The sequence below is a fragment of the Phyllostomus discolor genome, chromosome 8 (assembly GCF_004126475.2).
Source record: "Phyllostomus discolor isolate MPI-MPIP mPhyDis1 chromosome 8, mPhyDis1.pri.v3, whole genome shotgun sequence".
NCBI lineage: Eukaryota > Metazoa > Chordata > Mammalia > Chiroptera > Phyllostomidae > Phyllostomus > Phyllostomus discolor.
The window spans coordinates 74714094-74727798 of record NC_040910.2 but is presented as its reverse complement, the minus strand read 5'-3'; the positions used below and the strand labels follow the sequence as shown (position 1 = coordinate 74727798).

The 13705-nt window shown below is 43.6% G+C and overlaps 1 protein-coding gene and 1 long non-coding RNA gene across 3 annotated transcripts in view; both read right to left on the bottom strand.

Annotated features, from left to right (window-relative positions):
• The window catches only part of NCBP3 (nuclear cap binding subunit 3), a 31159-nt gene extending 18170 nt beyond the window's left edge, over positions 1-12989 (bottom strand). The window contains exons 1-3 of one of the 2 annotated variants that reach the window (XM_028534218.2): positions 12793-12989; positions 10700-10765; positions 8364-8469 (exon numbers count right to left, since the gene is read on the bottom strand). In XM_028534218.2, the coding sequence (XP_028390019.1) occupies positions 8364-8469; positions 10700-10765; positions 12793-12975 (355 nt within the window). In that variant the 5' untranslated portion in view covers positions 12976-12989. Of the gene's footprint in view, positions 1-8363; positions 8470-10699; positions 10766-11727; positions 12517-12792 lie in introns of those variants that run through there. The other variant, XM_036033252.1, reaches the window with a different exon arrangement.
• Positions 3830-6539, bottom strand: LOC118502118. The gene is made up of 2 exons (XR_004904793.1): positions 4195-6539; positions 3830-3968 (listed from the first exon to the last, which is right to left on the bottom strand). It is a non-coding gene; the product is annotated as an uncharacterized LOC118502118 (long non-coding RNA).
• Positions 12990-13705: the final 716 nt, after the last annotated feature.

Sequence of the window (13705 nt, the reverse complement as noted above, 5' to 3'; positions counted from 1 at the left end):
AAATGTGCAACAGTTAAAAGACAATTTCTGAAAAAGAAGAGATGCTGCCCTTAGATATAAAGCAAAGAAGGAAACTAGAGTAAAATCCTACAAATAGCCTTGGCTGGTATAGCTCAGTGGATTGAGTGCGGATTGTAAACCAAAGGGTCGTCAGTTCAATTCCTAGTCAGAGCACTATGGACTAGGTCCCCAGTGGGGGCCACGTGAAAGGCAACCACACACTGATGTTCTTTTCCTCCCTCCCTTCCCCTTTCTCTAAAAATAAATAAGTAAAATCTTTAAAATAAAGATTATAGATTTTTTTAAAATCCTACAAATAAGAAACTGACAGCTTGAAATAAAACTGGGCAAAAAACATAAGCAGGCAATTCACACAACAGGAAATACAATGAACATATGAAAAGATGGTTAATCTCACAATCAGGAAAATGCATATTAAAACAAGATACCCAGTTTTCATCAACTAGAATTTTAAAAAACTTATGTCTTTTATTATCAATTGTTGGTAGTGTGAAGGAAAAGACCCACTCCCTCTGCTGGTGGAAGTGTGAAATGGCACAGCCACTCTGAAGGACAAATTGGGAGTGTCTATTATAATATCACTTAGCACATGCCCTACGGGCATAAGGACTCCTCAGTACCTACTTTAAACACACATGGAAGCCTTGCGTGGTGTGGCTCAGTGGGGTGAGTGCCAACCTGTGAACCAAAGGGTCGCCGGTTTGATTCCCAGTCAGGGCACATGCCTGGGTTGTGGGCCACAGCTCCAGTTGGAGTTGCATGAAAGGCAACTGATGATCATGTTTCTCTCCCTCTCTTTCTCCCTCCCTTCTCCTCTCTCTAAATAAAATCTTTAAATACAAGTGGGTTCACACAGTAGCTCACATTAAGATGTTCGCTGCTATTACTGCTAATAACCCACTAGCTATCAGAGTGATATGTTATAGTTTATCCATATTAAATGAATTGTAGTTTATCCATATAATAGAATATTATTCAGTTAAATACCACGAAAAGATTCCAAGACAGAGTGAAAAAAAAACTATAGAAAAATACATACAATGTGATGACATTAAAGAAGTTACAACATAAATACCAACGTGTATTTTCTCAGGGTATGTGTTTGGGTAAACAAATACCTAGAAAAAGGCCCAGTATGATTCGATCCACATCAACAGTTTGCTACCTCTGGGGAGGAAGAAAGATTAAAGGCTGTGGTAAAAAACAGAACCTTAGCCCTTCCACGGTTGTGTTAATTTTTTCTCAGTACTCTAAGTATATTATCTCATCTAATTGTTTTAATTATGAAATATGTAAACATATCAATACAAAAAATAAATTTAAAATACTTGTATATTCACCACTTAGCTTCATGCTTAATTTCTTTAAAAGATTTGAGGCAAATAAAACATTACATGTGAAGCTGGGGCCAGTGCAACCTCCCCACATTCCTCTCTCCCTCCCTTCTCTGAAGTAACTGCCAAAAACTCAGTATCTGTTACATTATGTTTTGGTTTCACGTATTAGTTTTATTTAAAAGAAATGAACTTAAAATGCATGTAAATACTTTCAGATGAAAAAAAACTTAAATAGTTGCTCTGTGATTTTGAAGAGTAAAAGGTTTAAGGGGAGCCCATGTGGTGTGTCCAAAGTTGATCAGGTGATCCCTTTGTGCCGCCCAGGTTCCTGAGGATGGAGAGACCAAGACCTGTGACTCTCAGCAAGTCCTCAGGGACCAGCAGCGCTACAGGGAACAAAAGGCTCCATGAGATGGGTGTTCACAATGGACATCCAGAGCGGGAAACTGGGGTCAGACCAGCGGGCCTTCTCAGTTCTTCAAGCTCACAGCCACAAGTGTGGATGAAAAAGATCCCAAGCAAAGAGATGGAACAAACAATGGGGAGAGCTCCTGGACATGATAGAGGGAAGAGAGTGAGGACCAGGGCAAAAATACCTTGTAGGAGACTTGTTGGCCTGATAACAAGGGTTTACTCAAAAAATGAGATAAACAAAGAAAGGATAACACCAAAAGAAATGACAAAAATAAATATCAACAGCATCACAGCATTATTCTAACCTTACAACATTTTTTTAAATCCTCACTAGAGGACATGCTTATTGATTTTAGAGAGAGGGGAAGAGAGGGAGGAAGAGAAGGAAAGAAACACCAATCTGTTGCCTCTTATACATGCCCTGACTGGGAACCAAACCCACAATTTAGGCATGTGCCCTGACCTGTGACCTTTTGATTTATTGAATGACGCTCTAACCAACTGAGCCACCCTGCCCAGGACTAACATTATAATATTTTTATTTAAAAAAAGAAAAAGATGCTCTGGCTAGTATGGCTCAGTGGATTGAGCACTGGCTTGCAAACCAAAGAGGCGCTGGTTCAATTCCCAGTCAGGGCACATGCCTGGGCTGCAGGTCAGGTCCCCAGTAGGGGCATACGCGAGGCAACCACGTATTGATGTTTCTCTCTCCCTTTCTCTCTCCCTTCCCCTTTACCTAAAAATAGGAAGGGAGGGAGGGAGGGAGGGAGGGAGGGAGGGAGGAAGGAAGGAAGGAAGAGAAAAAACACCCTAGAGTCAGGAAATAGCTTGAAAACAAAACAAAAAAAAAAAAGGTAAAACAAAACAAAAAAAAAAGAAGGTAAGTAATAAGACTTCTGGCCTCAGAAGTCTTTATTTAATGTAGAGAATGGTATATACATCTAGAAACGGGCCATGGAAAATCTTGTTCAAAGAGGTAGGTAGAGACATAAGATTAAAGAAAAGAGCCACATCACTACAGAGAAACTAGTTTCAATCAGCTGGAGCATAAGAAGCGTTCATTCTCAAAAGAGAACCAAACTGACAGTGGCAAGACACACATTAGTCAAGCTCAGAACCTCCGCCAAAGGGGGAGGCTCAGTGCTTCCTCACCTTGCTGACAATGTCACTGCTTAAAATAAAACCCAGCAGGAGCCCAAATTTGTGCCCAATCAATGAGAAAGCACTAATTGCTGAGATGGCAGTACAGATGGATTAGGGAATGGGAACTGGACATTTACTGAGTGCTGACGACAAGTAATGTGGTGACGGCATCATCTTGAATTTTTCTAACAGGAAAGAAGACAATGAATGACAGATAATAGGAAAACAGATTTCTAAAAATCCAGAGAAAAAGAAGCCAATCCTATGACCTCCAATTAGAATGATAAAAAAAATTGGAAGGCACTAAATATAGTAACTCAGAGTATGAGAGGTGATCCCAAGGAAAGAGAAGGCAGCAGAGCTCGGGTGAGAACAGTCTGCCACAGAACATATATGGGAGACATAAAGGGAAAACTGCTAGTGACAAACGTAAAAGAAAGTAAGCAATGTAAGTTTCTAACAGACTAATGTCCGGCTATATAAAGACATGGAAAATGCAGATGACAGGCTGTCAAGTGAAAAGGAAAGGGAAAAACAAAAATCAAGTCCACACCCAGAAAAGGTTAGATGGAAATACAGAAAATGTTGACAATGACTAGATTTGGTGGTAGATTGTGGGCAACTTTTCTTCTTACTCTCCAAATTTTTTTTGGTGGACACGAGTTGTTTATATAACATCTAATGAAGAAAAGGGTACAGTCCAGAGTACACAGGTTCATCAAAAATGCTGGTGGCTCACCCTGGCCAGTGGCTCAGTGGGTTGAAGCACTGTCCCATGCACCAAAAAAGTTGCAGGTTCAATTCCTGGTCAGGGAACATACCTAGGTTATGGGTTTGATCCCTGGTTGGGGCATGTACAATCAATGTTTTTCTCACATCGACATTTCTCTTTTTCTCTCTCTCTGAAATCAGCAATAAAAAAAGTGCTGATGGCATTTTAAAAAAGTATTAGAACAACACTGCTTTGGGAAGATGATGCAGGAAAAAAGGCAGAACTGTTCATCTATTTCTATAATTGGCAGTAGAATAGCTATCATTAAGAAGAACTAAAATCTGCCCTAGCTGGTGTAGCTCAGTGGATTGAGCGCAGGCTGCTAACCAGCAGGTCACCAGTTTGATTCCCAGTCGGGGCACGTGCCTGGGTTGCAGGCCAGGTCCCCAGTGGGGGCCATGTGAGAGGCAGCCACACATTGATGTTCCCCTCCCTTTCTTCCTCCCTCCCTTCCCCTCTCTATAAAAATAAATAAATAAAACCTTAAAAAAAAAAAAGAACTAAAACCCAAGACAAGTCACAAAAGCAAAAGAATTAGTTTTAACAAGTTTAAGTCTACTGGTCCAGAATTACATCCCGATGCACTGACTGAATCGCGCAGTTGTGGTTTCAGAATTAGGCAGTAATCTCCAAAGAGTCCCAGGAAAGGAGTGAAATACCTTAAAGCCTTGAGAAGGACTGATCCTGTGCTGAATTTCATAAAAGAGGAAAAAAGAAATTCCCAAACAAGAGATTGAAAAGATTGTCATTCTCAGAAATTTTTGAAAAGTAGGTTTATCAAATAATCTACGATGCCTTAAGAAATCAAGCTTTCCCAATCGAAAATGATGAGTTCTTCAAGAAGCAAGCCACACTAACCTCTTCTCTTTTTTCGACAGCACTACCAGGCCAAGAAACTCAAATAATACCATAGATGGAGTTCTGTCTTGAGATCATTAAGGCATGTAATCTAGCTCCTCATGACAATAAAATGAAATGTGGGCCTAATAATAAACTAAGACTTGTAACTCATACACCTATGTTTCATGGCATGAAACGGGATTACTCTGATCAACCTTTACCAACACCTGGGTGACGATGCAGAAGCCTGCCACACCACAGCACGGAACAGAGCTGAACTAGTGAAAGGTACACTGAAGATGAAAATGAACATGACACACTGAAAGGGAGTCCTGAAACTAACAAGATGTAGTCTGATGGGGTAAGCAGAAAAGTAATTTTTAAACAGGGCTTCAAGTACAGGACAAGAAAGGCTGCTTTGAGGGGTAGAATCCTTAGGGGAAAGACGTGCGTGCTTTGGTTGACTAGAAGGTGAGTACAACACTGACTCGGCTGGGACAGAAACTGTGGTACAGCCCTGCCAAACTGTCCATGGATCCAACCACGTCTGGAATCTACAACTCACTTTATGAAGGACATTTATGAAAAGAGTTTAGAAGAGAGATCAGAAAGTCAAGTCACATGAAGAAAGTCTAGGAAATGGGCTTACTGCCCAATCACCTGAAGGATTATTATGTGAATGAGGAAAGGACAACGTTGTTCTAAGGGTCACACAGTAACTAACAGAAATTACTAGAAAGCTATTTCTGTTCAACATGGGGAACATGTATTAACATGTATCCAAAACCAAAAACAACTGCTTCGTAAGCAGTTCTGCCATCACTAGGAAACGTTCAGGCAGAAGCCAAAAGACCACTGGGAACTTTGCCAAAAGGCCTGCAGGGCTGGGCAGGAGGAGAATTTTGATGACCTTCAAGGTCCGTTCCAACCATGACAGCTTTGCTCTCGGGGATAAGGAAGCCAAAGCTGCTTGACACTGTGAGTGACTAAGGAGTAAGCAGCAAATCACTCTTGATGCTGAATGGTGAGTGCAGCATTTCCCACACTCTGTCCCTGAATGCTGGCAGAGAGATCAGGAGCACGGAGTTCAGTCAGACCGGCCTTCGAATCACTGCCTTGCTACCTGGCTGTGGGACCTTGGACAAGTTTCTCGACCCCTCAGCCCCCTAGTTTCCCCATCAGCAAAACAGAAAAGATAATTACTTTCCCTTCACAAAACAGTTTAACCACAGACAAGTTAACCACACAGCAGAGTGGAACGCAGTACCCATTATCAATGGCATCTTTTATTACTGCTGTTGGTTATTAGGAAGAAGAAATAACTTGACACCTAGCATGGCTGAAGGAGTCAAGATGTATATTCCAACATCCCCATTCTCCCAAGAGGCTAGGCCACTTAGATGACTGCTTGGAAGACAGAAAATGCCGTACAATGAAAATAATTGACATCTATCGGGGCCTTACTGTGTACCAGACACCACTCTAAGAACCTAAGAACTGTAACACATTGTTAGACCCTTCTAACAACCCTGTGAGAACGACTGTTATCTGTCTCTCCACATGAGGAAACTGAGTTTCTTGAAGGCTAAATAACTTCCCCAAGCCACAGAGTAGAAAGAAACAGGTCAGGATTTGAACACAGGCAGTCAGGCTTCAGAACCCATGCTCTTCCCCACCACACCAGCAGTTCTTTCTCAGTCGTGACTGTACATTAGAACTACCTAGGGGCATATAAAATCACTATTTCTGGGGCCAATCCAAACCCCTTGCCCACCTCCCATCCTAATTTAAACTGATCTGGTAGTGGCAGCAGGGCTCTCTAGAGTTCCAAAACACTATCGTAGACCATCCTGGATGAAAAACAGCCTGTAACAAGCCACTGGTCCAGATGACATCTAGGCAGATCTATTGCTTTTTAGGAATATCTTTAGAACTATGAGATTAAGACTGCTTTTCAAAAAAAAATTAAAATTTAGCCCCGACCATTGTGGTTCACTTGGTTGGGTACCATTCCACCAAGTGAAAAGTCACCAGTTTGGTCCCCAATCACAGCATGTATGAAAGGCAAGCAATCGATGTTTCTCACATCAATGTTTCTTTCCCCCTCCCTTCCCCTCTCTCTAAAAATAAATAAAATCTTTAAAAATTAAATAAAATAAATTAAAATTTAACCCCCAAAGCGATCCTATTCAGGTAGATATCATATTCCCATTATACAGACAAGGAGACTGAGACCAAAAGTGGTTCAATAACTTGTCCACATTCACAAAAGAACTGAGGCTAGATTCCAGGAGGACTTGAGCACCCGAAAGAGCTACAACAGAGGTGGGAAATTTGAGTGAGTGATTAGGGATGCTTCACGGAGGAAATGACATCTGAACAAGACAAAGCATGGGACAAGGAAAGACAAAATCGCAGACGAAAGGCATGCACTGCCACAACAAATGTTCACAGGACTAGAAGTAACCAGGTGTGGTGAAACCATGGTGCTTTCACGGTGAAGGTATGAGAGAGGCTTCAGAGCTCTGCTTGGGCCCAGACTGAGCAGGCACATGAATACCAAGAGGCATAGCTGTCCTTGGCCTTCACAGGGCTTTTCCTGAAACAAAAGTCCACTCAGGCAGATGCCTGGAAACCCAACCTGCAAGGGAAGCAAGGTCCTATTTCCAACTTGAACTCATGATGCAGGAAAAAGAGTAAAGCAGCATCCAGAGTTGAGCCCTGTATCCAAGCTACTCTATCCCCTGGGATATCCTGAGGAGGTTTGGGCCTGTGCTATCGTATCACATATTGTTAGGCAATAGAGCAAAGTAGTTCAGAGCCAGGCTTGAGTCAGAAAAACCTAGGTTGAACTCTCAACTCCACTTTTAGTAGCTACATAACCTTGGGCATTTATTAAACTTCTTTGAGCCTGTTTCTACTTCTTTGTAAAACAGGAATAAAAAATATATTCCTCATATGGTTGTGGTGAGAAATAAGAAACGAATATGCAATATGCCCATTAACACAGTGCCTACTAAGACAGCAAGTTCCCAAAAAAGAGTAGCTATTCTTTCATTCATTTAACATGTTTTTTTATCAATCAAGCAAGCCTACAGAAACTTACACAGCAGAACACAAACCTTTAATATGCATTCAGAGGTCTGCCTATTACGCCCTTCACAAATACCAAAATTTGCAAACACAACAGAGGGAGGAGACCTTCTGTATTCACGAATTTAAATTAGTGTGGAATAATAAATATGGCTATGAACTCACTAAAAAGTACTAGTAATTTTCCCTTTTATTTATAAATTCCTTCAGAACACTGGGGCGGATCACCCTGTATTATTCAGGGTGAGTTCTAGAAAACAAAACACTTACCCTAACAAAACACAAAAATAAAAAAAAAATCATGAGCCTGTATCAACAGAAGTATTGATGGCTTTCCCCCACCAATCCCAATATTGGTGAACTCCCCTGAAAGAAAGTCTCACTGTGATATACTTCCAATACATTTAAAGGCAAAGAAAAGTTAACCCTTCTATGAGAAAAGCAGAAAATAAGTAAGAGTCCATAGAAGCACGGGTTCTAATCTCAGCTCTGCCACTAACTGGTGACTTTCTGTGGGCCTCCTCTAACAAGACAATCCCTTTTTTCCAGTTCTAACATCTGAGACACAGCTAGTCCAACTTTAAGTAGGCCACCTCAGAAATGGAGACTGCACAAATCCCTCCCCTTTGGGAGCATGTGGATGAAGACTGGACACGCAAGGCAAGGCTGGAAGAGCAGGGCTATGGTTGGACAAAGTTACTGTCTGGGGAAATGTGAAAAAATTCCCCTCAGCCACCCTGTACCTTTCTTCATCATGTCTCGGTCCAAGGCTACATTTCTTTGGGCAAGATTCACTTCTGATCGAAAATGGAAGCGCTTGGCTCGCTGTTCTTTCTTTTCAATTGCTTCCTGGAAGGTACAGGAAAAGCCATTTTTCAATGAATATGGAAAGTTCAATCACAAACAACACAATGCATCAGTGACAACTCTAAAATAAATCAGAAGACATAAGCAACAATGTATCTTTAATAATTTTTGTAGAGAATTGGATTCAAAGTCAATGACTGGGAGGGTGTGCACTGATGCTGCTCTAATTTGCAATGCTGCTCTAATATGCAATAATCTCCATGATGATTCAATGCCTATCACTGTGTCTGGGGCAGAGCAGGAATTCAATGAGTATTAGTTGATTCAGTGAGTAATAAATGATGCTTAATTCTCTGGCATTTCATTTATTATTAGCAATCATGCTTCAAACAAATTACAACCAAACAATCTCAAATCCAAATTTTCCAGGTGCAGAAACTGAAGCACAAAAAAGTTAAAAGGCTTGCTGGAGGCACTTAAGCTAATAAGTGGGGGCAGAACTTCTGATCTCAGTGCTATTTCTAGGAGCCCCACCACCATCCCCATTCCATGCTGTCTGAGTGCATGGTAATCACACCTATCACACTCGTCCACATTAAGTCTGCATGAGCAGTCCACTCCCTAAGGCTTTTTCCTGGTTTTAAAAATAACACTGAGGCAAAGAAACACTTTCCTCTATTCTAGGCTCGTGTCCATGGAATTGCCTGTTTTCATCTTTAAGTGACAAGAAGCACTGACGCTTCACTGAAAAACAAAATAATCAGCTTCACAAGTTTTTAACTAAAAGCTAAAATAAATGCAGATCCAACTGTGGGTTTCTGATAGCTCTTAGGAATCTTTCACTAATTACATATTGACCTTGCCACACTAATTAAAGGCCTGAGGACTACAGAAAACTTGTGGGGATCAGTAAAGCAGCAACTTGTCTGTTATTCCCCAATAGTGATGCTAATTTCATTGAAGTCTTCCCAGTGCAAACAATTAATCTACCTTCCCTTAGCAACAACTTAAGTACCAATTCTGAGACCACCACTCTTCCTCCACACATTTGTTTCATGTAATGGCAAGCTGTACAGGATTAAGAACAGGACAGTTTACTTCTTTTTAATTACAATAAGAAAACATCTTGTCCTGGCTGGTGTGGCTCAGTGGATGGACCACCAGCTTGCAAACCAAAGGGCCACTAGTTCAATTCCTGATTCCCAGTCAAGGCACGTGCCAGGGTTGTGGGCCAGGTCCCCAGCTGGGGGCGTGTGAGAGGCAAAGGATCAATGTTTCTCTCACACACTGATGTTTCTCTCCCTCTCTTTCTCCCTCCCTTCCCTTCTGTCCAAAAATAAATAAGTAGGGGAGTGGGCAGGGGAAGAACTAAAATCAATCAATCAATCAATAAAAATAAAAACTTAAAAAAATAAGACAGAAAGAAAACATCCTCACTTTATTTTCTTACCTGTCTAAAAGATCATTTCTTTCTTTTGGCCTTCAAGCCATCTATGACAGACTGAGACTCAGATAAAATGTAAATAGGTAAGCATGACATTTTTTATTTTTCCTTTTATACATCCAATATGGCAATATTATACTATTATTCAGAATTAATGCAAAATTCTGTTCCAGACTTAACTGTATACATTGAAGTCAGAAAGAATGCCTTTACTGGATATCACCAATTAAAGCGGCAAATACGCACTGACTGTAAGAAGGAAAATAATAGGTCTGGATCAGTGAGGAGGAGTTACAGTGAGGTTGGTAATCTAGTAACAGCAATCACTAGATAAAAGATAATACTCCCAGGTACTGAGAATAATTCCGCTGACTTGGTCTTCAAAGTTTAGGCGGCCACTCACAATCAGGAAATCCTATTTTTCTAAGCCTGCAACCAGTGAGGAATAAAGACATTTACTAAGGGCCTACTATGTGCCACGCACTTTTTATGTTTTGTTTCATTTAAAGTAGAAACAGCATATCATTTTTAAAGAATGGGCACAGCATAAAAACAGCATTCCCAGTGCAGAGCCTTTCCTTGGGTATGGTTTAAAAAAGCACCTAGCTATAGTGATCTTACCTTGTGAACACAAGCACACACAAACACTGCCCGGATGTTTTCAGAATGCACAAAGGCATCATTGTATAAGATAAAATTTAAGTTAAATAAATTTTAGTCCAACAATAAGAGAAAATAGAAGGAAAAGAATAATTACAGTTCTGCAAGTTCTAGGGACCAAGTTCACCCACTTATCAAAATGAATAAACAAATCATGGTCTGTCTTACCTTGGAGGTGACATCAATTCCAGTGATGAAGCTGCCAGCCTTGTTTTCATATCTTCTGCTTGTGTCCTAACACAAGGGGGAAGGGTAAGAAATGCTGACAACACCTGACAAAAATCTCATCCCGACCCTGACAACCCCTTATTATGAGAAAGCCCATCCCAGTGATGCTGTGGTAGCAATCAGCCACTAAGGAGAAGCTTTTCTAAATCAGAAAACCTTGTAATTCCATCTACCAAAGGTACACATGTAAATGAAAATCTGAAGGCTTTTATGAAAAACATCCGAGATGAGCCCTGGCTGGTGTGGCTCAGTGGACTGAGTGCCAGCCTGCAAATCAAAGGGTTGCTGGTCCCATTCCCAGTCAGGGCACATGCCTGGGTTGCAGGCCAGGTCCCCCAGTGTGGGGCGTGGGAGAGGCAACCACACATTGATGTTTCTCTCCCTCTTTCTCCCTCTCTTCCCCACATCTTTAAAAAAAAAAAAAAAGAAAGAAAGAAAAACATCCAAGATGAGACACAGTCACCTATCTCCCCCACCCAGACTAGCCAAATGCATCATGCCAGGCCACCAGACTCACCTAGACCTACAGAAAACACAGCCCAGTGCACAGAAAAGAGGGTGGGATCCAGAAACCCAGGGCTGCAATGGCAGCTCTGACATTCACAGATGACACAACGCTTTATAGTTCCTTTGGCCTGTCTGGGCCTGGGTTTCCTCCATGGTGTCTGCCTCCTTCCTGACCTCTTTACTGCTCTCATATTTGGGCTATAGAACTTTGTTTCCCCACCAACCAATCTTGTTGCATCTCAGAGCCTTTAGGCTTGCTGTTGCCCCCTACTGGGAACACTGTACATGTTGGCTCCTTTTTGTCACCTAGGGTTTGGTTTAAATGTTACTATCTCAGAAGACTTCCCTGACCATCCTATCCCCTTCAGCTTCCAGCTCTGTACACCCTCCCCGCCCTCCATCCCACTAACAGGCTTTATTCTCATCAGAGTACTTACCACTATCAGAAATTATTTGTTTACCTGTGTCCCCCACCTGGAACATAAACTTCAGGAGGAAGTTTAATCTTGATCAAGGAAGTGCCTAGGACTGTGCCTGGCACATAGTGGGAGATGCAGTAGATGTTAAAATGAATGAATAGAGGGATGAGATATACTTCACAACTGCAGTGATATTTAAATGATATAATGTAGTAAATGGTAAAAAGACACTGTTAATTGTTGTTACCATTTGCTATCTTTAGTAATCCTACCTTCACCTTTTCCCCTCATTCCAGGTCAAAAGTAAGACTTGCTGACGTGATAAAAAGTAGTTCCTTCGTGTCAGGTGAGAAATTAAGTACATGAGAAGAGCTATGCAGGCCTGAGAGCAGTCTAAGAACGGGACCCAGGACCACCAAACCACAAGCAGAACACCCCTCACCATCCCCACTGTGGTAAAATACGGACCAAGAACCACTGCCAGCTACTTCGTTGATGGTTTGCTGATGTTTTGGTTTCATGAAAGGTCAGATGTAGGGCCACGGTATGTAGGGGTCACAGCAGTGGAATCGCGCGGGGACAAGATGACCCTCAAGCCAACAGGAACCCTGAGTTCCTACTGCTGTCAAGTCTAGCCCTCCCAAGAGAAATCGCGAGTGCTACGTTTAACAGACACCGGAGCCGGACCCACAGGGAGACCTGGATGCCAGCGCCACCCGACAGTTCCTTATGGGCCGCTCCTGGTTCTGTTCCCGCCCTGGCTCATCCTTTATCTCAAGCCCCCAGACGATCCTGGGCCCCCCTCACTCACCCACCTGCACAAACTAGCTCAGAGGGGCAGCGAAGGGGGCAGCCTTAACTACCCTTCGGCTCTCCCCAACCACCCTCAGCCCCCTCACACCCATTTCCGGGCTCCCCTGCGTCCTTTCTCTCCCTCCGGGTCTTTCCTGCCCCGCGCCCCTGCCCCCCTGGCGCTCGGCTCCCTCCCTCCCCTTCCCCAGCCTTCCCCCGGCCAGGGAGCCGGCCACCTCCCCTTTTGGCCCGTTCTAGCGCGGGGCACTCGCTCGCTCGGCGACCTCCTCCTAGCCCCCCGCCTCCCTCCCGTACCGGGATCAGTTCCTTCAGCGAGCGCCGCACCGGCACTATCTCCAGCTCGCCCTCCTCCACCTCCATGGGCTCTGGCTCCCCGCGCTCCAAACCTGACCCCGCCTCAGGCGAAGGGACTCCCAAGGCCGGCCCCACCGAGGCCTCAGCCTTCACGGACACCCGCAGGCCCCGTACGGCCGCCATCGCCGCCAGCCGGCCGCACCACTGAAAACCCGCCCCGCACACCCGCTAGCTAGAGCGCCGCCGCCACTGGCCAGAGAGCAGACGCCTCCGCTACCTAGAGCGTCGTCCGCTTCGGCTAGAAGGCCCCCTTCAGCGCCTCCGCCCCCTGGTGGTGGGAGAAACCCGGGCCGGCTGGAGCCGGACCTGGTGAGAAGGAGGCGGGAACGAATGGGGACGGGGGCGGGGCCTGTTAGAGGGGGCGGGGCCTGGAGAAAATCGGGGTAGTCTGGGCTTAGTAAACAGCGACGCCTCTTGCAGTAAACCTGTAATAAAAGCTAACTTCGCAGAGGGGTCATTATGTACCAGTGACTATCACAAGCGCTTGGCTCCTGCAATAACCCTATGAAGTAGTTCCTGGCGTTCCCATTTCACATACGAGGAAACTGAGGCATACAAATTTCCCAAGGTGACAGGCTATTTAAGGGGTAAAACCTGAATCAGCCTAGGCAATGTAGCTTTAAAGTCCAGTATGAGCTTTGATCTGTCACCTCTGGGCAGTCTGCAAGTTTACAATGTACTTGCCTTTCCAGCCTATGTCTCTTTCAAATCTCTACCCATTGACCCAATAATTGACCCATTTTACATACACAAAAATTGAGGCTCCAAGAGGGCAGTGAGCTGCCCAAAGGCCAGCGCTTTCCTTACTCCCCAGGGCTGGATCCTCTGGGAAGTGCCGGACATGGTTTCTTGC